We start from the raw sequence: 23,536 nt of genomic DNA, 5'->3' as shown, positions 1-23,536 counted from the left end.
CAGGATTTGCACCTGCCCACACTGCCAAAAGAACCAAAACCTGGTTCAATGACCATGGTATCACTGTGTAATTACTGTGTGATTTCATGTAATATTCAAATTTTTTGAAATCCTGTTTTCGTGGGTTTTATGAGCTGGAAGCCCAAATTATGTATAAATAAACAACTAAATACTTGAAATCGTTTAAGTTGTGGGCCCTGAATCTATAATCTATGGCAGTTTAATGTTTTGAATGGAATTATGGAAACAAATAATCTTTTCCATGATATTCTAATTTTTTGGAAAGGGTCTGTAAATATATATATGTTTTAAAAAAAGGGTATTAGGCTTTGTTTACATTTTAATATATTCTATAATATATTTTAATATATTATACTATTTGATTATATATTATAAATATATATAATATAAACATATATTATATACATATATAGATATAAATATCTAATATATATAAACATTTTTGGTTACACTTTATTTTACGGTGTCATTGTTACATTGTAATTATATATTTAAGTACTGAGTAATATTAAGTAAGTGCATGTACTTACTATAGAGTTAGGGTAGAATTAGGGTTTGGTTGAGGGTTAGTTGCATGTAATTATGCATAATTAACTGTTAATACTATTGTAAGTACATGTAACATATGTAACATGGACGCTGTAAAATAAAGTGTTACCACATTTTTATTGGTTTGATTGGCATAGTCACAAAGTTTTAATATATTTTAAGATATTATACTATGTGATTACATATATATGTGTATGGGTTTGGATTCACAAAGTCGCTTGTTTTTAATAATAATAATAATAGATTATTTATTATGATTTTATATTTTAATAGTTTAAAAATGAAAAAGCAGGCTTTAATTCACAGTCACAAACTCATAATATATATTAATATATTATACAATTTAATCATACATTATGTTTATAGGCTTAGACTTTGACTTTTAATATATTTTATAAGAATATAAATAATAAAATTCTAAAATATATTTTAAGATATACTATTTGATTCTCTCTCTCTATATATACCTTTCTTTCTATCTGTCTATCTGTGGCAGAACAGTTTACATCTCCTTTATATAACAAAAATCAAAGGACATTTTGTTCTACACTCAGATTTATCACTCGGTTTGAAATCTGTTTATGTCAATTCTTCTCAATGGTTTCCACGTTAGATGCCGTACGAGGAGCTGGGTGGGAAGACACTGGTCATGTGTGTGTACGACTATGACCGCTTCTCCAAACACGACATCATTGGTGAGGTGAAACTACCCATGAACACTCTGGATCTGGGTCAGCCGATTGAAGAGTGGAGAGACCTGGAAAACGCTGAGAAAGAGGAGGTGAGTATTAAAGGGGTGGTATAATGCCCTTTTCACAAGATGTAAAATAAGTCTCTGATGTCCTCAGAGTGTGTGTGAAGTTTTAGCTCAAAATACCGCACAGATATTTTTATATAGCATGTTAAAATTGTCACTTTTTGAGGGTGAGCAAAAACACACTGTTTTGTGTCTGTCCCTTTAAATGCAAATGAGCTGCTGCTCCCGGCACAGGGGGCGGAGCTTCAACAGCTTGCACTCACACACACATGCACTGAAAATTTCAACAACTTTTAGCCTTTTATGTTCAAACCGGATTCAGACAATGATGGAGAGACTCAAGAAGAAGTGACAACATGTAGAAGCAACAGGACATTTCTGAATGATTAGTTGATGAATTTATGTAGCTTATGTGTAGTTATCTTCTAGTCATTGATTAGCATATTCTGTCTTGATAATCTATAAATCGTGTTCCTGGGGGCGGGTTTATGTAAATTCTAGGGTTGGTGATGTCACTTCTTTAAAAGAAAATATCTCCCTTTGAACTTTGAGCGTTGTAACTGTTGAATATGATTTCACTTTTCTAACTTTAGTTAGTGTGTAATGTTGCTGTTTGAGCATAAACAACATCTGCAAAGTTAGAAAAGTGAAATCATATTCAACCACCCCTTTAAATGATCTGATATTATGATCATCGGTTTTTAACTGGTCCAAGCCAGATTTGAAAAGAAAGTAAGCAGTTGTGTTGCAGATGCGTTAAATCGGTCTCCTCAAATGCATTTGTAGATGATCTCTCATCTTTTCCACACAGCCTGAGAAGCTTGGTGACATCTGCATCTCCCTGCGTTACGTTCCTACTGCGGGAAAACTGACCGTTTGTATCCTTGAGGCCAAGAACCTGAAGAAGATGGACGTGGGCGGCTTGTCTGGTGAGAACTGAGATATATTAGTCTCCAGCTCCCTGAGCAAGAAATGTTTCATATATTAGATGCAATTAACTCGACATTTTCCCTTTGGCAGACCCGTATGTGAAGATCCAGCTATTGCAGAATGGAAAGCGTCTGAAGAAGAAGAAGACTACAGTGAAGAAGAACACACTGAACCCGTACTACAATGAATCCTTCAGCTTTGAGATCCCTCTGGAGCAAATGCAGGTAGATTATGCAGTTAGACCTGAGTTTCTACCAGAATAAACTATATTTTATATATTAAACTATTATATTATATTATATTAAACTATATTATATTATTTAAAAAATAAAAATTTGAATAGTCATTTGAAAAATAATCACAGTCACAAACATTTAATATATTCAATTTTATTATATATTATAATTTAATAATTTAATATGCAGTTAATTTTTTATGCAGTTAGACCGAGTTTCTACCAGAATAAACTATATTTTTATATATTAAAATATTATATCATATCATATTATATTAAACTATATTATATTATTTAAAAAATAAAAAAGTCTATAGATTTTCACAAACATTTAATATATTCAATTTTATTATAAATTATAATTTAATAATTTAATATTTAAAAGAATGTTTATAGGTAATTTGATTTGAATAGTCACAAAGGTTTAATATATTAAAATATTATAGTATGTCATTATATATTATAATTTCTATTTTAATATTTAAAAAAATTAAAATAGTTAAAAAGTTAGACTTTATTTCCTTTTTTCAGGAATTCTCAGTTGTTTATAGTTTTTTTTTGTATTATATTCCTGAATGTGCAAGTATGTTATTTAGCATATACCAAAATTGAAGTTTACATTTTGTGCTAAAATGAAATAAAAAGATGATCACAAAAAAAATGTTTTATTGGGTTTGGGTTCACAGATTTTTAATATACTTTAGGATATAATATCTGATTGTAAATTTTGATTTTATGTTTTAATATTTGAAATATGAAAAATGTAGGTTTTAATTCACAGTCATAAACTTTTAATATATTTTGAAATATAATACATTATGATTTTATGATTTGTTTTTCAACTTTAGAAAATCATTGTGGTGGTGACGGTCTTCGACTACGACAAGATCGGCAAGAACGATGCCATCGGGAAGATCTTCATCGGCAGCAAAGCCCAAAGCACAGCGCTGAAACACTGGTCCGACATGTTGGCCAACCCGCGCCGCCCAATCGCCCAGTGGCATCCACTCCAACCAGAGGAAGATATCGACGGCGCTCTGGCCGCCCTGAATGCCAAGAAGTAACTTCTCACATCTCAGCCTAACTAACCCACTAACTAACCAACCCAGCACTGCATGACACCCCACACTCATCCGTACGCGCGCTGCCAGTTTGTTTCACATAACGACCACCAAAAACACTGAATACTCTAAAGAATATACTTGAAAAGATGAACAAAATCACGTTCGCCACATAGCGAAAACCGAGGCAGGAGAAATGGAAAAATGAGACGCGTTTGGTCAGAAAGAACGTTTAAATTATGGAAGCAAAATGGCAGTAGAAGTAGCCAGCAAGAATGATATTTTGCCCAGCGTTTTCTACCTTGCAGTCTAAATTTCCCAGTCAAATACACTGATTGTGTCCAAATTCAAAGTGCACAAAAGATCAGTAAACGTAAAAATATTTGTTTTTGTTTTTGCAGTTTCCCTTCAACATGTCACATTATTCTACATTTTCAGCTAGTTAACTGGATTTTATGTAATAAGAGGTTTTTATTTCATCTCATTAACAGGAAGGAATTTTGTGCCTGAGCAAAAGTGCAAATAATGCTGAGTTTATGTTACAAATATCCACACATTTGCACATTTAACAAAGCAATGATCACGTTCAGTTAAGCATCCCAGGAGAAGTAACTAGTGTAAGACAGAGTTGTTTACATAGTCAGCGGGTAAATTTTGGTCGGTTGAATCATCAGACACGTCTCCCAAAAGAAAGAAGATTCAGGTCTGTGGTTTTGTAATAGTGCAGTTAGATAGGACTGTATTATTAAATGGGAATACATGGGCTAATAATTCATGAGATGTTGCAATATACTGTACATTAATGTTAAATTCCACACTAGTCAAGCATGTTTACACATAGTCAGTGTAAAGATATAGACACACTCTTTTACTGTATCGCTGCGATTACAGTGCCAAATCCAGATGTTCATATCTCTCATATATAAATCTGGCAGGCTTCGTGTTCACTAAAGCTGGCTGTGAATGTTTCCTGGGATCATACGAATGAAATTTGCACTCCTTTGAGAGATTTTCATGATCTCTGTGTATTTGAATACCTGGTTGACGTCACTGCCTCGAGCTCATTCAGTAAACTCCTCTCTCTGAGATGCCAAAGTGTTTAGTGGAAAGGAATGGTTAGTGGCGTGTGGTAAACTTCACCCACATATAAAATAAAGCAATCCAGATCCACTCGACTCCAGCTCCATCCCCAGCGATGCTTGTGTATATATGCATTGATCAAATCGGTTTCTACAGCATGACCTATAAATTGATGTACATAGAAGCATGTTTTAAAGATAGAGCATAATTATATTGTGTATGTGTGGCATTTGTCATTTTGATAATAAAATGTAGAGGAAAGATATAATGCACTGAATGCACATTTTATGAAATCGCCCTGAAAGGGTGTAAGACATTTAAGAATATATTAATATAGAGTTTTTAAAATTAAAAAAAAACCTTTTGAACTAAGAGGTGTGTGTAACGTGAGTGTTAGACTCATGCTTGTGGTGTCAGTTTGACTTGATTTGCATTTATTTCCTTTTTCTTGTCCAGTCAACATGTATTTTGTCACTGTGTTTATTCTGTCCTGTTGATGTGAAAATAAGAAATAAAAATGTTCAGTTTGTGAATTTACAGGAATGTCTTGTTAGGGTGAATCTCACAAAAACATGTCAAGGTCACGTTTCACCACAAAATCAGAAGAAACAAATGCGTAAAGAAAATTAAGCCTTTTTTTTAAAGGGCCACTACGTGTTTTTTGCATTAAAATAATGATAATTTAATGGGGAAATGTGCTTAATTTGTATGATACCAATGCAAAAATCAAAAAAAGGCTGCATTTTCTCCCAGTGAAATATTTCTTTCTTTTGATTTGGGTGTGAAACGTGACCTGAACGAGGTTCATCTGATAATGTACAGTGTGTAAAACCGCGTTCTGAAACTAGAAGCCATATGCATGGGCCCTCGCAAGAGCTCATCGTTTCTGGATGAAAACAAACACCTCAACAGAAATCAATAATAATAACCTTCACGCATTTGAGCCAAAATGATGTGAGAGCACAGAAGTGCAACTGTCTGTTCAAAGACGGGTTTTGTTTTGTAATTCTTCACAATATAAGCAAGGTGTGAATATTGGCAGGTATGAAAGTGAAGCCCTCATGTTTTCTCAATAACATATATTCTCACAATTGCTTGCAAAAACGTAGTAAGAGACGTATTATTTGTGATCCACATGTACAATGGCATGACTTTATTATGCAGTGTGTGTGTACAGTTAACAACCAGCTCAACTTTTTTTTTTTTTGTACATTTAATTTTGGGATTTTTGAGACCAGAGTTTGCATATGATTTTCTGAATAACTACACTTGATTTTCCTAACATTGTTTTATAGGATTCATAATGACATAATTATATGTTAGAAGGCGCAGCTGATTGTTTGTCTATATCAAAGTACATATAGAAGCCAAGATGGATAATTAATAATCAAAGATAGTCTTTTAATGGCCATTCTGTGTCGTAAATAGTTTTTGTTCTCATATTTATTGAATTCTCCTTCAGTTCCTTCATTGAATGTTCGGTCTGTTGTGTGTAATAATTGCATTTTTTTATACGACTCTCTGTTTTGGTTGAACAGCCTTGGACTGTCTAACTGCTACTTAGGAATATTTGTCTGCTTCTTGTGTGTTGTACTTTGCATTAGGACCAATGTAGAATAATGTCTTAATGTTTCTTCTGTGGACGTGAATCAAACTGCAGGGGTCTGGTGTTCCTCTGCAGTGCAAGCAACAAAATCCCAGTCTTCCCTGGGACACTGTGGATGCCAGTCGACTGGCCCCTTCCTTCCCGCTCTGTGTTCAGACAGGTTCCCATTCTTATATGGGATCATATAGTCACAAAGACCTTCCCAATGCAATACTGCCAACATCTCAGCTTACTAACATCTCCTAACACTCCCCGAATCATCGTGTAAAGACTCTTCCAAAGAACTGACGCCTTCCTTTCCTTTTCCGTTCGTCCTGTGTGGAGGTTCAGTGTTGTCGACTCCTTTCGTGGATGCTTTGGCATGCTTTGAATTCCCCTTCTACAAATGAACACTTGGGCCAGTGAAGAAAAAGAAAGCCTTTCCTCTGGCGATTCGTGTAGCTTATTCTTGTCATCCTGTACAACCAATGTGAAAACCAACCGATAGAACATCTACATGCAGATTTATCCACGATTAGTTAATCATAGGAAATAAAGATCTTTTAAATATATAGTATTTGTTTGCAGTGGTGTGTGTGTCAGTCCTTGAATGCAGCCGTGACGGTAGGTTTCGATGGGCGATTTAGTTAAATATTTCTATTCATATAGCCTACTGTGGGATTTGTTTCTATAGGACACACAGACGGCTTAGAATAAGACCTTAGTTCAATTATGACATTTAAGTAGCTTTTATAAAGGTGCCTTTGAAAATAATTACTGATGTTAATTTTTTAGACTAAATAATGATATATTAGTGCAAGTTGCTTTCAGTTAAAACAGCTCAAACGTGCATTTTAGTCTGGGACTAGATTAAGCCTCGTCTGTGAAATGGGGGATATTCAAGATACAAGTTTTAAACAGAACAATATTGTCATTTCTAGTCATATTAAGCTGTGTCCATTTTGACAATGAAAACCTGTCTTGTGTGCCATCAAATGCACACACACACACACACACACAAAAAAAAAATCTTCAAATGATTCATGCCTGACACGCACATGAAAATCTGTCACTGAAACCTGTATGAAAATTATATAAAATACTTATAAAGTTAATTATATACAATAATAATAATTATAATACACACACACACACATGCATATATATATATATATATATATATATATATATTTATTTATTTTTTTACTTTACTCAATGCAGTGAGAACAAGAGGTAGGCCTGTTGCATACTCACATGATCACATTAACTTTAGCTGCCAGGAAATTAAGAAAAAAAGAAAAACTTAAATTCCAGTGCTTTCAAAGCATTACAAGTTTTTAGTTTGTTCCAAAAGATTTACATATAAAGTAATTTATAAAATGTGAAAAATTTGGCACTGAGCCCACTTATTTTTATGTATATGTATTTCAAATAACGGTTGTTCTTTACATTCCAAATTAAAAATCTAAATACAGAAAAAGCACATCAAAGACACACATTTCTATCATTCACAAATGTTCTATTGCTAAAGGTTTCTGAATCTTTCCAAAAATAATCTTGAGTAAATACAGTGAAGAAACAAGATGCAAAATAATGCACAAAAAGTCACATGTATATGAAATATTAAGCTTAAATCTTTACAAATCATGCTTAGCAGGATACATTTTGTGAAGTATTTTATAAGACACTTCCTTAATTTTGTTATTAACACAAAACTTATTTGGAAACAATTTCCAGGCTTTGATCCAAGATATATTACACTAAAATAATTCATGTCCAGTGATAAAAACCATAGACTGTAATAAAATAAAATAAAAACAAAAGCAGACCGTGACAGTTGGTGACGTTGATTCACTGTGATTGGTCAATCCTGTCAGTGCTGAGAAAAGTAACGGCTACCACGTGACAAAGCCCGTCCTCTTCAGATGTGCTCTGATCAATTCTTTACACATGAATAACGGCACCGATGTACAAAAAATTATTTTGAATTTAAATCATACAGAATTAAAATATAAGGTGTATTATTAAAGCCCACCGTATCTGACAATCTGCTGCTGAACATGTTAGTGAGATGTGTCCTCCCGTGCGGCAGGGGGCAGTAAAGCTCAATGAACACAGAAACTCAAACGCATTCGAGACAAAGCACTGGATCTTAAATCTCACAACAAACAAAGGATTCTGCTGTTTTAGTAATTCCCAATTTTCCATAACACGATTTATATCTACAGGTAACTGGTTTGTTCTGTGTGTGTGTTTGATTTATAGATGTATGATATTTTAACACTGCACTCCAGTAACTTACGTGTCAGTTTAACACTGCCTAACTTGTTTTTCGATGTCTGACGAAGACGTACCATGGTAATACCATGCTCGATGTTCTTGTGAGTGTGTTGTTGAGTAACGTGTGTTTATCCTCAGGCTGCATCATGTCTGCAGATCTGGATCTTTCTCCCCCGGAGGTTCCTGAACCCACTTTCTTCGAGAGTCTCTTGCGTTATGGATTATTTCTAGGGGCCATTTTTCAACTCATCTGCATTTTAGCTGTAATTATACCCACACCCAAGAGCCACGAACAGGTGCGGACAAGTTATACAAATACCGTTTTGTCGTGATGTCAAAATCTTCATTATAAAACGGATAGTTCCTTCCAGTCCTTGATTCTGATTGGCTGAGCCGTGTTCGAAGCCGTTGTAAATTACTCAACAAACACACACCTGTGACCGCATTACATTAGTATTACTCCGCCTCGCGTCGTGCCTAACAACGCCCCGCGTCGTGCCTAACAACGCCCCTTAGCTGTTCTAAATCCACTGTAAAACACGACTTCAAGGGGCTTATTGCTTCATTTTAAAATATGAAGAGTTCAGATGCAAAAGCCTCTAAAATGACCTATTAATTGCCATTTAAGTGAAATTACTGAACTTAAACAAACGAGGTTGATAAAAATGATCATTCTAGAAGAAAATTTCAGATGGCACTTAGAGACTTTTGCATCTGAACTCTTCATATATATACATATATATATATATATATACATATATATATATATATATATATATATATATATATATATATATATATATATATATATATATATATATATATATATTTTATGTACAATTCACTTTAAAAAAAAAGATCCACAATTCTCATTTTAATGGAGATTGCTGCCATCAACTCGAGAAATTAAAATAACATGAAATTTAAACTACAGCTTCAAAGTGTTACTCACGGGTATACATCTTTTTACAAGTTTGTTATTTAGATTTACGTGTAGACATTATAAAATACTTATTGTAACAATAAAAATGACTTTTTTTATGTTAAGACACTACAGGCAAAACTTGTAAAGCAGAACATTTGTCTTAATGTAGTAATGATTAATCAACTGGGGAAGTATGGTGATATCCATTAATTAAAATGTGCAACCTGTTCAGCTCTAGTGTCTTGCCATAAGGGGTTTGAAAATTCAACTGAATTTATTCTTCTGTATTTCATGAGTCTAGGTGGAGCCGTCGGAGCCGGTCGACACCCGCAGCTCTGAGCAGAACCGCAAGCCGAAGGGACCCGTTCAACAAATCCGACAGAAACTGAAAAAGGAGAGCAAGAAGAAGAGATAGTGTGTGTGTGTGTGTAAATACTGCCTGACTGAGTGAATATGAATGCGGGAAACATTAAAGGTGCAGCAGGAACCTTGTGTGAGGATTCAGTGGATCTGATCGACTCACGGATGATGGATTGACTTACAGCAGCATTAGAGGATCTGGATCCAACGAGATATTGTGTAGTTCAGACATTATAACATCTGATTTCAGTTCGGATGTTGCCACATTCTTCAAAACAGTGTGTTTTTTTGTGTTTTTTTCACACATTATATATGTATCAGTGTTTTTGAATAATCTTTAGTGTTATTTTAAGTACCTTCATCTGAATAAACTGATTCTGTTCTGCTCGTTTCTTTCTGTGGTGATAATTGTTCAATAATTCAATAATTGTTCAACAATGTGGTGATTATGTTCAATAATAGTATCCAGGTGTAATGTTCAAATGGCACACAAGATATTTACAAAAAAACTTTTATAAAAAATTATTTTAATTACATATTTTATAGATTGATTATATATACATTATCTAAAATGTTGTATTCCCAAATATACATAAGAATGCTCTTATGTTTTTAAAATTATAAATGGATTGTTCCTAGTTGGATTAAGTAATAATCATAATGATATCAATATATAATACATTACTACTAGATTGTATGTTTATAATCTAGCTAATAAAATCTCTTAAATGAGCGATAATCATCATGATCAAGAGATGCTTGCTACTTAAAAAGAGGTTAATGAATGGACAAATATTGTTATATGCTGAAGTATTTGAGAATTGCATTTAAAACTCTAATGAACTTGATAACTGACTTATTTCTTAAGAATATTTTCATGAATCCACCCCGATTTGAGCTCTTGAAACATAAATATAAAACTGTTTTGCATTTTAAATATTACAGAAAAGCATTCATAATGCTCACATAAATTAAGAACACAAATATGCATCATTACAGCATCAGTCGTGTTAGAATATCTAATAGTAACTACTAACTAATTAGTAATAATAACTAATTAATAACTTTCATTTTGGTTTGTTCCAACAAAAAAAGTAACAGCCACTTTAAAACATTTTATTTGAAATGCACACTGATAAATATGTCACACAAGGTCGCTCTTTGATTAAAAACATGATTTGAGAAAATAGGCATTTTATATATAAACAATATTAAAACACACTGATATTATGTCTAACGTGATCTTACCGAAATCATCTTTTTGTGTACAAATCATAGATATGAAAAACAAGCAATTTAAATAGATATCAATGCCAAGACGTCTTCATCGGCCTGATGCTGTTTCATGAAGATGTAGATTTGTCGTCCACATTAGAGCTTATTTTTATGAACAAGGTCCCTTCTTATAACAGCATTCACTGCAAGGAAAAATAAAACCATCATTAGTGTGTGTTGTTTGATAAAGTGTGCATTACTAAAGTGATCAAACCTCTAACACTAAGGATTAAACATCAGTTTGTGCTCCAGTCATGCTGTATGTGCCGTAAGCCATTTTCACCTGCCGGCTTTTATCAAGACATTTTTATGATGCACATGCATCACAGAGACGTGAATGAATGCAAGGTCGGTGGGACACTGCAGTCTGCGCGTCACTGTAACTAACCCTCCACTAGCTGGCAGCACAGAGTTTAACCTCGTCACTTCATCTGGCTGAGCTTCCTGTTGTTCTGCTGAGGCAAGTTAGTGGGCTAAAAATGGAAAGTTTTCAGTCTAAAATTAGATTAGGGGACACAAGGGGTGGCGTTTACAGGTATAATCAGCTTGAAATAGAAGCTAAAGCGTAGGTGGGATGCTTTGTAACACCTACAACATCCACCACAAATACAAACATACCTGCATCCGTGGTGTGATTTTAAAATGTGGCCCACAACATCAAATATACCAGGCTTTACAAGAATAAACAACACAATTCAAGTGTATTTCCGAGTGCTTTTGTGATTGCATGCTATACTAAAGATCAATAGTGTGTCCTGTTTGTCCCCGTGTGTGTTTTAGGTCTGCGAGGAGCTCAATATTTAACAGGCTTTGGCAGAACCTGAGGCACTGACCCATATAGTGGCGCCTGATAAGAGTGGCATACATTAGTGGCCTCTGAAATAAACTACTGAATATCTGCTATCAACACACAACAACAGTGACATATAAAATCCGATTTTTAAATTAAAATTTAAATGAAAGTTAAAAAGCAATTAAAAATGGTGACAAACTTTGGTTCTTAAAAGAAACAGATCCAGTGTCTGTGTGACTTGGGGTGAGATGAGAAAGTCTATAACTAAAAAATAAAATAAATAAAAAACATACAAATAAATGAAAACGAAGGTGTTGTGTTGCTATTTAAACTATGCAAACATTTGAAGCAAAAAAGTATTTGAAAATCATTTGACGAAGGTACAAGAATGTGAATTAAACAGCTTTAATGAGAGAAAGAACTACAATTCCATGAAGCATTGCAAAAGACAAATTTAAAACAATGGATAAATAAGAAACTACTAAAATCTGTTATATACAGCCTATACAGTCAACAGTTCGGAAACATTACTATTTTTAATGTTTCTGAAAGAAGTCTCTTCTGCTCATCAAACCTGCATTTATTTGATAAAAAATACTGGGGAAAAAAACAGTAATATTGTGATATTATTACAATTTAAAATAGGCTAACTTTCAGCATCATTATGTTTTGAATAAATGCTGTTCTTTTTACCTTTTTATTCATCAAAGAATACTGAAAAAAGTATCAAAAAATATATATAAAGCTGCACAACTGTGTCCAACACTGATAATAAATCAGCAGATTAGAATGATTTGTGATCATGTGACACTGAAGATTGGAGTAATGGCTGATGAAAATTCAATGTTTCATCACAGAAATAACTTATATTTTAAAGTATATTAAAAATAAATACAATTTAAATTGGAATAATATTACACAATATTACTGTTTAATCTGTATTTTTCATCAAATAAATGCAGGTTTGATGAACAGAAGAGACTTCTTTCAAAAACAAATGAATGATGTAATGATTCATTACTGCATCGGTACTGTATACCTGTATATAATATGCATATTAGGTTGAGAGCGTATTCTGTCATTCACAGCGCTTCATGGGAGTGGATGAGCACTAAATAGTTTTTTGGCACAATTTGCCCTTTTCAGTTCTGTGATTGGAGGAGATTTGTCTGCAGAATCATGGGTGATGTAGTTTCTCACCAGGATTTGAGCTGTTAAACATGCTTATTTAAAAAAAATAAGCAAATACCATCAGTTAACGATCTCGTAGCTCACAGTAGGTCTTGGTAAGTTTATAAGTTATTTTTAAAAATCCACTTCCCTTACGAGAAAATGATTATGATTTTTACTTACGGAACCTGACTGTTACATTCTAACTGAAGTGTTAGAATTGAGCACATTATACAGTCAAACCAAAATGTATTCAGACGCCTTCAACATTTCTCACATTATCACAGTTTATTCGCTATAGTTGAGACAATGGTAATAAAATATGACAAGAACTCAGTTGATATTTCACTGGTTTTGTCCGTCCTTCTGTTAGACTGTCTCACACATGAATTATGTTGAATATCTGTCAGCTGTTAAATTTAACTACACAATTAGATAATAGCAGTTTAGCTCAACCAATTACCAAGCAATGCTTCATTTTGTTCAGTCTGTGTGTAAAAAGAGCATTAGCAATTAAAGAAAACACACTTCAGCAAAACATGCTCAGCTCAAAGTTTCTGAATACATCTGTGGTCCCAAATTTGTATAAATTTTACTGGTAGTCACTGTATGAAGACTTTTTGGGTGTAATATGTCACAGTTTACTTTATTTTGCTATCCATACTTACATAAATGAACTATAGTGTCCTGCACACACTAGTAAAAAAATATCATTTTGCGTCTGAATAATTTTTGGTTGGACTGTAAATACTGATTGATCAGAGAAATGATGCCCACAAACCATCATCCAGATAGGCCTGATCCAGGTTCTCCTGCTTGATGGTGACTCTGACAGGACTGACGTTCCTCTGGTGCTGTACGGGCAGGTATGTCTGCTGATGGCTTCGGGCGGGTGGGGACCTCCCTGTGGTGGGGGACGCCCTCGAGCCATACGCCTTCTGATGGGCCCCGGCGGAGCACAGATCAGAGACATCAAGGGTAGGAAATAAGGAGGCGGCCGTTTGGATGCTGTCACCTGCTATGGTGTGCTGGTAAGCGTTAGGCACAAACGTAGACACTGAGGTCACACTGTGCGCGGCCCCCATACATGAAGCATGACCCGGGGAGCCAGAGAGGATTCCTGGCATCTGGTAGCGAATGGATGCGTGCTCGAGGTGGTGCTGTGGGACACCAGGATACATGCCGGATTGAGGTCGCTGGTACGGCGAGCCGGTGGGCATCATACAACCGTCTGGAAGATGACAAGAGGGAGGAGAAACGCCCATGATGGGACGCACAGGACAGCCTAACTGTGTGTACTGGTATTCTTCAACCGGCTCTGCTTTAATCTGTGGCACTGGAAAGGAAATCCAAACCACATGGATCAGTTTTAAAACAAAAAAGCCACGTAAACCTGATTATTTGATGGAAAAGGAACCGAAGGCTGCACCTGAGAGCGGTGTGTAGGTGAAGTTTTGAGGCTGGCTGCATTTCTTCTTCCCGTTCAGCACGTGAAAGCTGACTCTGACTGGGTGGTAGATGTTGGGGTCCCGATATGGAGGGATTTCCAAGAACAGCAGGTTCTGATAGGAACACAGCTTACATTAAACTTTTACACACCATTATTGAAGACCATTGTGTGTTATTTTAGTTTGAATGCTTACAGATGTGCTTTTGTCTCTGTAAACTTGCGCCTCCGCCTCCCATATCTGTAAGTCAACTAAGACAATAAAACAGGCATTTGAATATAGAAAAAACATGCATGGGAACAATAAATATTTGAAACATCATATTATCTTCTTTTATTCTTTAAGAATAACATCTAGAATTTTAAACAGATCCATATTTCATTAAAAAGGGTGGGTTTACACTAGTTACACTACACTAATTATTTTGAAAGAAATTCATATTTTTATTAGCAAGAATGCGTTAAATTGTTCGAAAGTGACAGTTTCATTTATAATGTTACAAAAGATTTCTACGGATGCTGTTCTTTTGAATGTTCTATTCATTAAATATTCTTGATTACACAAAAATATGAAGCAGCACAACTTGTCAACATTGATAATAATCAGAAATGTTTCTTGAGCAGAATGATTTCTGAAGGATCATGTGACACTGAAGACTGGAGTAATGATGCTGAAAATGCAACTTTGATCACAGGAATAAATTACATTTTAAAACATATTTCACATAGAAAACAGCTATTTTAAATTGCAATAATATTTCACAGTATTAGACTTATTTCACAGACTTCTTTCAAAAACGTGTTTTTTTATAACTCAGAGCTAATTTACATCCGCTCACCTACACACGTCCTCTTGTATTCACACTATTTATTGCTCAAAGCCACAACAAATAGCTGGTCCGTGACTTCTACATAAGCAACAGAGAGAAAGTTTCATGCATAGTGGATGAAACTCCCACTCTCCTGCTGTGTGACTTCTGCTCTGCAATCATCACTTTGAGCACAGGAAAGGAAAGAGACTCTGTGCTTGTAGATGCTATCTGTGCAGAGCAAACCACATCCTCTCGCACCGCACTGCACACCTAAATGGAAAGTGCTGCTAAAAACTTTGCTTGCGTCAGAAAGTGTAGGCAATCTCTATAGGATGTCAATGTGAGTCACGGCTGTTATATGCTATTGTCCTCATGGTCGTTCGGTGACACTGAGATTTCACTCAGCTGTCACTCAAAATATTCTTGACATTTGGGAACATTTCTGGTGTTTCCCCCAAATCAATCAATTCATTTTATTGAATTTAAATCTTTACTTGTTTTTTTTTATTTAATTAATTAGACTTTTATTTTCATGCATCTACTTTAATATTATGTCAATGTAAGTGCCTTTGTAAAACATTGTTTTTAAAAATGCTGTATCAAAAAATGTTTAACTTGGCTTTATGTAGACTCTCAAATAATATGTTATTAAACTTGCATGCATAATAATTGTAAAATAATGAGAAAACTGTTAAAAGTAGTTTTAGAGATTTAAAGTTTATCACATCACACCGCAGGAGCTGACAACTTCCCAAAAGTATTTCATATCACCTACCAATAAACATAGTTCTAGAATTAACGTTATGTACAGTGCGTGGGTGTTGGTTGAGGTTTCTGACGTCTTTAAACACTGACAGACAAACTGGCGGGAATGTGTGTTTATGCAAGCTTTGCAAGGCTTATCTTCTTCTTTTTTTCTCACTCTTGTGTTATTGCAAACGTTGGCCAAACCAGACTGCAATCTACCATACAACCCCGCCTGGACCACCGTTTTTCTCAGCATATGCAAAGCACATCAATACGACTTCAAACAAATCATATGCTAATCTTCTCCACAGATGGCTGATAGTGCCTGGAGAAGTCAAATATTAAAAGAGCTCAATGTCGATGGTTGGAGCTGTTAACACGCTAAAGCACAAAAATAGTAGTTGAAGGTCTACTTCCACCATTGTAAACTTTTTTTGAAAGCTATTCATCCATGTAAAATGAGATTAGGATCTCCCTATTTAAATGTATACCGTCACAGATTCGTTTTCACTGAAACTGTAGACATAGTGACGTTTGTGTGTCTTTCAGTCTAGAGATACAGAGTTTAAAGAGCCTATAACATGATTTGGATTTGAACAAAAGGATTTGGATACTTAAGAATGTCTTAATGTTATTGCATCAGATAATAGAATATAAAATCAACAGCCATTTATTTTAGTCTATCATCTAATGCGATAGTGTTCAAACATTTTTAAATGTGCCTTAAGTGTCTGAATAATTTTTGGAGCCAGTGATGACATCTCTGCTCTCTAAACAGCCAGTGAAATACCCATTGGTGAAGTAAAAGTGTGACCAACCCTCTCAACGAAAAAGAGTTTTACTCACCATGCGTTTTCTCAAAGAAGATGACTTTGGACTCTGAAGTGAAGTTCTGGCCCCTAAGGGTCATCTGCAGTCCACCCAGAACCGAACAGTGGTCCACGTCCTGACGCTCTACCGCTGGATGCTCATGGGCCGACCTTTGAGCTGTAAAACAACCCAAGGCATTCATGCATTTAATATTGAAAATATGATATTTGACCATTTTGACCATTTTCAAAAACATGCATTAAAAATGTATGGTTAAAATAATGAGTTTGAAATGAAAAGTTACAATGCGTACAGCACTCAATAGTCTGTGAGGCCACTTGGAGAGAGAGCCACTGGCCTCCGGGTTGAGGAACGTGGACACGGAAGACCATTCTCACTCGGGTGTTTTTCCGTCCCACATCCGTCTCTCCTTTCTTCAGCTCAATGTCGGCATTTCTCAGTTTCAGGATACCAGCACAGTCAACTCTAACATAGACATAGACATAGACTTAGCTTGCAAAACTCAAAAAAACACTGGATCTTTTATCACTTCCTGGTATCAATTTTTCTATATTCTAAGAACAGAAACTATCTACTATCCTAAACTAGATATAGTGGAGGCTATTTGTCACTTTCTTTTTTTCAGAATATTTCTGCAGGTTTATTATTGAAAGTATTTTCTGGTGCTTACCATCAAGTTTTGGCTATTGAACATTGTTTTTACACTATATGGAGTAAGTTGTCATAATAAGAACCTGCATCATGCATGTTATAGGCTATTTAAAAGGTTTTCAGCTACATTTAAAACAAATATGAAGTATTAAACTGTTCACAATGCAACAAATGTAAAAGCTGCAGAACCACTGCTTTATAGCTGAATAAAATTTGACAAATTTTGCAATATCAACACTGTTATTGAACTGAATTTTAATAATGTAGAGCTGCTTGTTTCATAACTGATTAAATTTACAGTTACTGGACTGACTTGAGCTAAATAAAGACACTGTTGTCTTTTTTTAGAGGTGCTTTACAGCGGAATTTGAATTTGTCTCATATTTCATGAAGTTTGCATCATCGATTCTGTTATTTTCCTCTTTATTTCTGTAAAGCTGCCTTAAAACAATCTGTATTGTATAAAGCGCTTTATAGATAAAGGTGAGTTGACTTGACTAGCATTTGTAGAATTGTATATTTGACTCAAAACCTTGAGCTTGAATTTCCACATGTGACAACTAGCCCCGGTCTTCTTTATATGCTATCATTATCTTCTTACACAACTCTCATGTTCTCCTTGGGTTCCAGTGGCAACTCTAGGATTTTGGTTCCGCTCAACAGTCGTTCCTGACTGTTGGTGGTGACGGTCTTGCCGGTGATGCGGTGGACCTGGTAGAACGCGTGAGGTCTGAGGTTCCTGTCGTCGGCCGTACCGATGAAGATCTGTAGAGCCAGCGGCTCCGTCCCGGTGTACCCTCGCAACTGAAACGGTTTATAAACCACAGTTTATATCTACACATGCTTTACACTATTCTAACAATCAAAGGGTGATCTAATATGTGATACAAGATACACTATACATAAAAATGTGTGATTGAGGTTGCAATTACAAAAAATTCCTATGACTGGATATTTAAATGCAAATGTTGCTCATTGTCTTTAAATCTGCGGATTTTTAGTGTATGCATGAAGTCACAACACTTTTTGTCTTCATTTTCAACAGTAATGATGCTAATGCTCTGTGTGAGATATGCATACAAGCTGAGTGAAAGGTTTAGTCAGTGTAGATATGATATATTGGCTCAGCGATAGCTAATTTCCCTAACCGTGGACACCGTACTTCACGCCCATAACAGGGAAATAACGTCACCACAATCATTGCATTATCTCTCTGTCTTCACCTCGTTTGTCTTATCAAGCTCTTCACAGAGACAGCCATTTCAGTTTCAAGTCTTTAAATCACTCACACAACCGTTTGTGCACATTTTCACACGCAGCGATTCTCAAGAATTGTCATATTCACTCCCCACGCGTCCTTATAGAAACAAACAAAACCAACCTTTCCATCCTCCCACGGCTTTGCTTCTTCTAAACACACAGCTCTGTCCTCATTTTACCTGAACGACAGGATGGCCTCCGGCAGATGCTTTGACGGCCCCTCGGCTGCCCTCGGTCTCGTAGTGGGCCCTGTGATGTTGTCTGGGTTGAACGTCTATCTTGAGCTCATACTGTTCACTGCTGCTGGGAAGAGGCCAGTCCAGCGCAGGCAACGCAGCCACTGGCATACTGAGAGATGAGATACCGTTTAGTCAATCACAATAACCATCACAGATCACTGGTTTACTAACTTCATAATAAGCAGGAGGATCTGGGAATAAAAATCCATGTGGGCCAGGACTGTAGATGTGCACACATTTTTAATCTTTGCACTATTCTGGTTTACTTTGAAAATCTGGTATTGCTCAAAAGGTTGCTCTTTCAGAGCTCAGGCTCAAGACTTTGTCTCAGATGTTTCTCCCAAACTATATTAGAAGAAATAAAAATAGACACATTGATAAACTAGTCGTGCAGTAAAAGTATGAATATGGATAGCAGGTCAGCTCCATTAATATTTGGAGAATTTGATTAGAATTTATATTGAGATTGCTGACTTATGATATTTTGATAAATCTGAGTACAATTTGAGATATTTTTGAGATTCTAGAAGAGACACGTGTAAAACTGAGGCCTTTTTTTCAAAATTCAAAATTTGAGATACCAAAAGTCTCCAATATGACTCTCCATTTAATATCATTGCTGCCGGGAGAAATTACAGATGTATTGGGAAATCTCATTTCCTATGGGTTGTGGTGCTGGTTATAATAATTTGATTGTGTTTTTCCTCATTTATAAGTGGATAAAGGCAGCTGCTAAATGAATAAATGCAAGACTGTTGCTTTGTCACTGATTGATCGGTTATTTCATACCTACAAACCCCTGCGAGAGCCTGACTGGACCAGTTGGCAGGCATGAAATAGCATGACTCCATAGTGAATTCTTTTTTCACTTCCGTCATGGTTGGGAACATGCTCGCCTGGCTTTCCGTGTAGAGAGAATACTCTAGATTAGGTCTGACGATCTTAGTAGGGATCGGTTTAGTCAAGCTGCTGAGGTTGTTCAAGGAATCCTCCAAGTTTGCCAGTGGATAGAACTCGGGGGGGTCGTCTCGGACAAAATGGAGGTTCTGAGTCTGAACGTAGGTGCGTTTCCCCTGTGGAGAAGCCGAGCGAGAACGTGGAGAGGATGAGCGGCGGTCCAGGACGGTGTCTTCTGTGATGCTGGTGCGAGGAGACGTGTTGGGAGAACCTGAAGCTTGGATGGCCTGCAACATCGGGCAAAGGTCGGCTTCAGTCACTCCGACCAGACCTTCACCACCTCCGGGAGAGACGCATGGAGAGTATGTTCCTGGAGAATAGCCATCTGAATGCCAGCTAGTAGAGGAGGTGCTACTAGCCGGACTGAGGCATTGGTTCTCCCTGTAGGGCATGTCGTACCCTGGAACGGTGAGCATGGGCCGATTGATGTTCACAGGGTTGGTTAGGACATGGTCATGGTGGTGCAGGTCAGGGCAGGTGATCTCAATTCTCGGGCGGTTGCCTTGGATGGCTCCAGGGTGGGCGGCAAGCAAAGAGGAGTGACCGAGAGACTGTCTGAGATCAGATTGCTCGTAAGGGAGAAGGTCATCGGTGGGGAAATGGTTGGAAAGCTGGGCCATGGACTCTTCTCCGTAAAGAGAAGGGTCTTGATGAATGCATGGGGAAGTTTGATTGGGGCCATGGTTGGAGGGGACGCCAGAGTCATCAGCTACAAAAACAAACAAACAGGAAAACACATTATCAGTCATTTCACCATGTTTTAGCTGTGTGAATATAGCATTATAACCAACTGAATATTTAGAATAGAAAATGCTGAACGTTTCCTGTAAACTCAGTAGGCTCTTCTTTACTAATACTTGAAAACAAAACAGTTTAGCTGCAGTGAAAGTTTCCACTACATTTTTGGTTTCACATAATGTGTGTAACCCACTTTTGAACCCATGCATCTTCTACTCCAGCTCAAAAACGGAAATGCAAAATGTTACCGTAAATGTTACAATATTATGACGGTAATATTTAATTATTTTAATTACCTTAGAGTATCATAGTATGTGGTAATCGTACAGCACCATAGAATGATAAAGTATCATTACTGTAAGTTACCATACTACTATTTGTGTAAGGTAAATGACAAATACAAAGACAATTATTTATTCTGTATACAATTAATGTAACGTTAATTAGGTTAATTATAAGTTATAAGAAGATAGGAAAAATAATTGTTATGGGAGGAATGGTCTAAATAAAATTATGATTAACAATTAGTGATAATATTCACAAACCTTGGTCATCTGGAGGTAAGTCGCCGCCAGGTTGATTGTACAAGAAAAGTAATGGAAAGTCCAGTTCTTCTTGACCGTCGATATTTTCGTATAAATTACTCATTGGATAAGTTTCCAAACCAACGCCCCCTTTAAAAAAAAGTTATTTGAAAAGTAAAAAGAAACGAAAAGGTTGCAATTAGATAGTTTCCGCGAAATAAAAACGTTATAGCGATAGTTACGCTAGTTTCTAAGGCAACGGAACGAACTGTCAGTCAGCCGTGCTCGCGCTCTACTGATGATTCGATTGCGTGTGAGAGCGCGAGAGATGCTGAGCAGGTTCCTGTTAGAAAAGAAACTCCCTCAGAAACCTCTTGCGACCGAAACTAAGAATAAACCAAACATGCATTCGATTTCTTGTTGTCAGAATGTTATAGAAAATGATTCTGAACACTCAAATAAGTGAGAATAAGTTGAATAATTATTTAATGAGTTGAGCATCTAATTCATCTGTAAAGTAACAGGTATTTTGACTCTAGGTTATGCTTTCATTGTGCTACTTGTTTAGAACGAATGCATGTATCGATTTGGGCCTTTGTGATTTAGGATAACCTGAATACAGGCTTACAGGTATAGTATATTGGAATAAATCGATTAGCCTGAGATCTATTCTCAGTCAGACTCTTAAAATCGCCCCAAGGATATTTTTAGAAATGGCAGATGCAAATGATGCGAGTCTTTGTTTTTACAGTGATTCCTGCCGTTTACACCTGTCCATCCTCATGCCACCTTATGGGTTATTTAGCAACAACAATGGCTCCATCTACTGGACTGCCCTTGGAAAGCGTCTTTTTAAATCAAAATGAGCACTTGATATGGCATTTCAAGCAGTGTGGCATATATATATCATAGACTATATAGTACACACCGCATTTAAAACACATCCCTGCACTGCATGAGAAAGTGTAGGGGGAGAGTGCAACACTTTTTGCATTTCCTTGAGTTTCTCAGAGACTATTTGTATTGGAAATACAAAATTTAATGAAATATATACCCACATCTCTTAGCCGCACACACACACTGCTGCAACATGTGTACATATTGCAATATTAGTACAATTTATACTTGAATAGACAAATTCAAACGTTGCAGTTGACCCTATAAGGAGAGGGTTGCACTTGCAACATTTGTTAAAATGTAATAAAGACATTCTTTAACATCATTTTCAAATGTATTTATTTAACTTGTGCACAGACAGGGCCTTCACTAAGTTAAATTTGCTGTATAAAGACAAAGACTAGTAAAAGGGGAAAAACATTGTCACGTAACAAGTAAGGGTTTTGGTAAATTATTATAACACATTTGAACTACAATCATATTTTTTAAAATAAAATCAACACACTGAAATGTATTAACAGACTGCTTCTGTGAAAGCTGACTGAACGGTGTGTGTTTAAGTGAATGTTTGAATCTATTCTTGCAAGGTCATGTGGCAAATGTCAAAGTCTTTTGTTTTGGCTCAGACTTTAGTGTCCTGCCTTTATGCTTCACTGTATTTGCTGTTAACATCGGAACAGAGGGACACCCCTATTTGTTGTGCATCTCCTCTCTTGTGGCATGTACTGAAAAACACAGAACAGATCAGATGTATGCCTGGTCAGATTTTTACTTAAAAACTGTTTACTTAAAAAAGGGGGAGATAACTGACTATTAAAAGGGTTTCTTTACATAAAACTATAATTTTGTCATGTTATGACAAGATTTTACCTCAGTGTTGTGATAAGGGACAGTTGCAACAGCCATGATAAAACTTGCTGTCTGACATAATAGTTTTTTGACACATGCTATGCCTTTTAGAAGCTAATAAACACTGATTAAAATGATGTGACTTGACATGCTTCAAGCAAACAGTTTAGACAGTCTGACAAAAAAATCTGATTACAATATATATATGGTTTTAAGTCAGTTATTTATATCTTTTGCTGTAGTGTGTCAGTAGGAAATATCAGTTTACATTTCCAAACATTCTTTTTACCATTAATTGTAATAATCCAGTCAGATTTGTGTATGCACAAGGAGTCTGACAACAGCCAGTATGATCTGATCTCACCATCATCGAGTCCGTCTGTGATTACATGAAGAAACAGAAGAAACTGAGACAGACTAAATCCAGAAGAACTGCGGGAACGTCTCCGAGATGCTTGAAGAAACCTTCCTGCAAAGCTACCTGAAAAACATGCGCAAGTGTACCTGGACAAAAGCCGTTTTAAACGTAAAGGGTCGTTACACCATATATTGATTAGAATTAG

General features: G+C 35.9%; 3 protein-coding genes across 10 annotated transcripts in view; 2 read left to right on the top strand and 1 right to left on the bottom strand.

The window, feature by feature from the left end:
• The window catches only part of syt2b (synaptotagmin IIb), a 48,869-nt gene extending 42,079 nt beyond the window's left edge, over positions 1 to 6,790 (top strand). For all 8 annotated transcript variants that reach the window (XM_084128688.1, XM_084128684.1, XM_084128683.1 and 5 more), the window contains 4 exons: positions 1,184 to 1,351; positions 2,139 to 2,256; positions 2,348 to 2,481; positions 3,341 to 6,790. In XM_084128688.1, the coding sequence (XP_083984814.1) occupies positions 1,184 to 1,351; positions 2,139 to 2,256; positions 2,348 to 2,481; positions 3,341 to 3,556 (636 nt within the window). In that variant the 3' untranslated portion in view covers positions 3,557 to 6,790. The remainder of the gene's footprint in view (positions 1 to 1,183; positions 1,352 to 2,138; positions 2,257 to 2,347; positions 2,482 to 3,340) is intronic.
• A 1,536-nt stretch (positions 6,791 to 8,326) lies between these two features.
• manbal (mannosidase beta like) lies at positions 8,327 to 10,174 on the top strand. Its single transcript, XM_084129582.1, has 3 exons — positions 8,327 to 8,446; positions 8,637 to 8,794; positions 9,725 to 10,174. The coding sequence occupies exons 2-3, from the start codon at positions 8,645 to 8,647 to the stop codon at positions 9,836 to 9,838; spliced, it is 264 nt and encodes an 87-aa protein (XP_083985708.1). The 5' UTR covers positions 8,327 to 8,446; positions 8,637 to 8,644; the 3' UTR covers positions 9,839 to 10,174.
• A 709-nt stretch (positions 10,175 to 10,883) lies between these two features.
• nfatc2b (nuclear factor of activated T cells 2b) lies at positions 10,884 to 21,542 on the bottom strand. Its single transcript, XM_084129919.1, has 10 exons — positions 21,249 to 21,542; positions 19,798 to 20,674; positions 18,949 to 19,117; positions 18,111 to 18,313; positions 17,151 to 17,323; positions 16,874 to 17,014; positions 14,665 to 14,720; positions 14,451 to 14,583; positions 13,803 to 14,357; positions 10,884 to 11,201 (listed from the first exon to the last, which is right to left on the bottom strand). Exons 1-10 carry the CDS (start codon positions 21,349 to 21,351, stop codon positions 11,155 to 11,157), a joined length of 2,457 nt encoding a protein of 818 aa, XP_083986045.1. The 5' UTR covers positions 21,352 to 21,542; the 3' UTR covers positions 10,884 to 11,154.
• Between the last annotated feature and the right edge of the window lie 1,994 nt (positions 21,543 to 23,536).

This window comes from Abramis brama (assembly GCF_963993115.1).
Source record: "Abramis brama genome assembly, chromosome: 11".
NCBI lineage: Eukaryota > Metazoa > Chordata > Actinopteri > Cypriniformes > Leuciscidae > Abramis > Abramis brama.
Note: the sequence above shows the minus strand (reverse complement) of the source record. Positions and strands in the feature narration are given on the sequence as shown.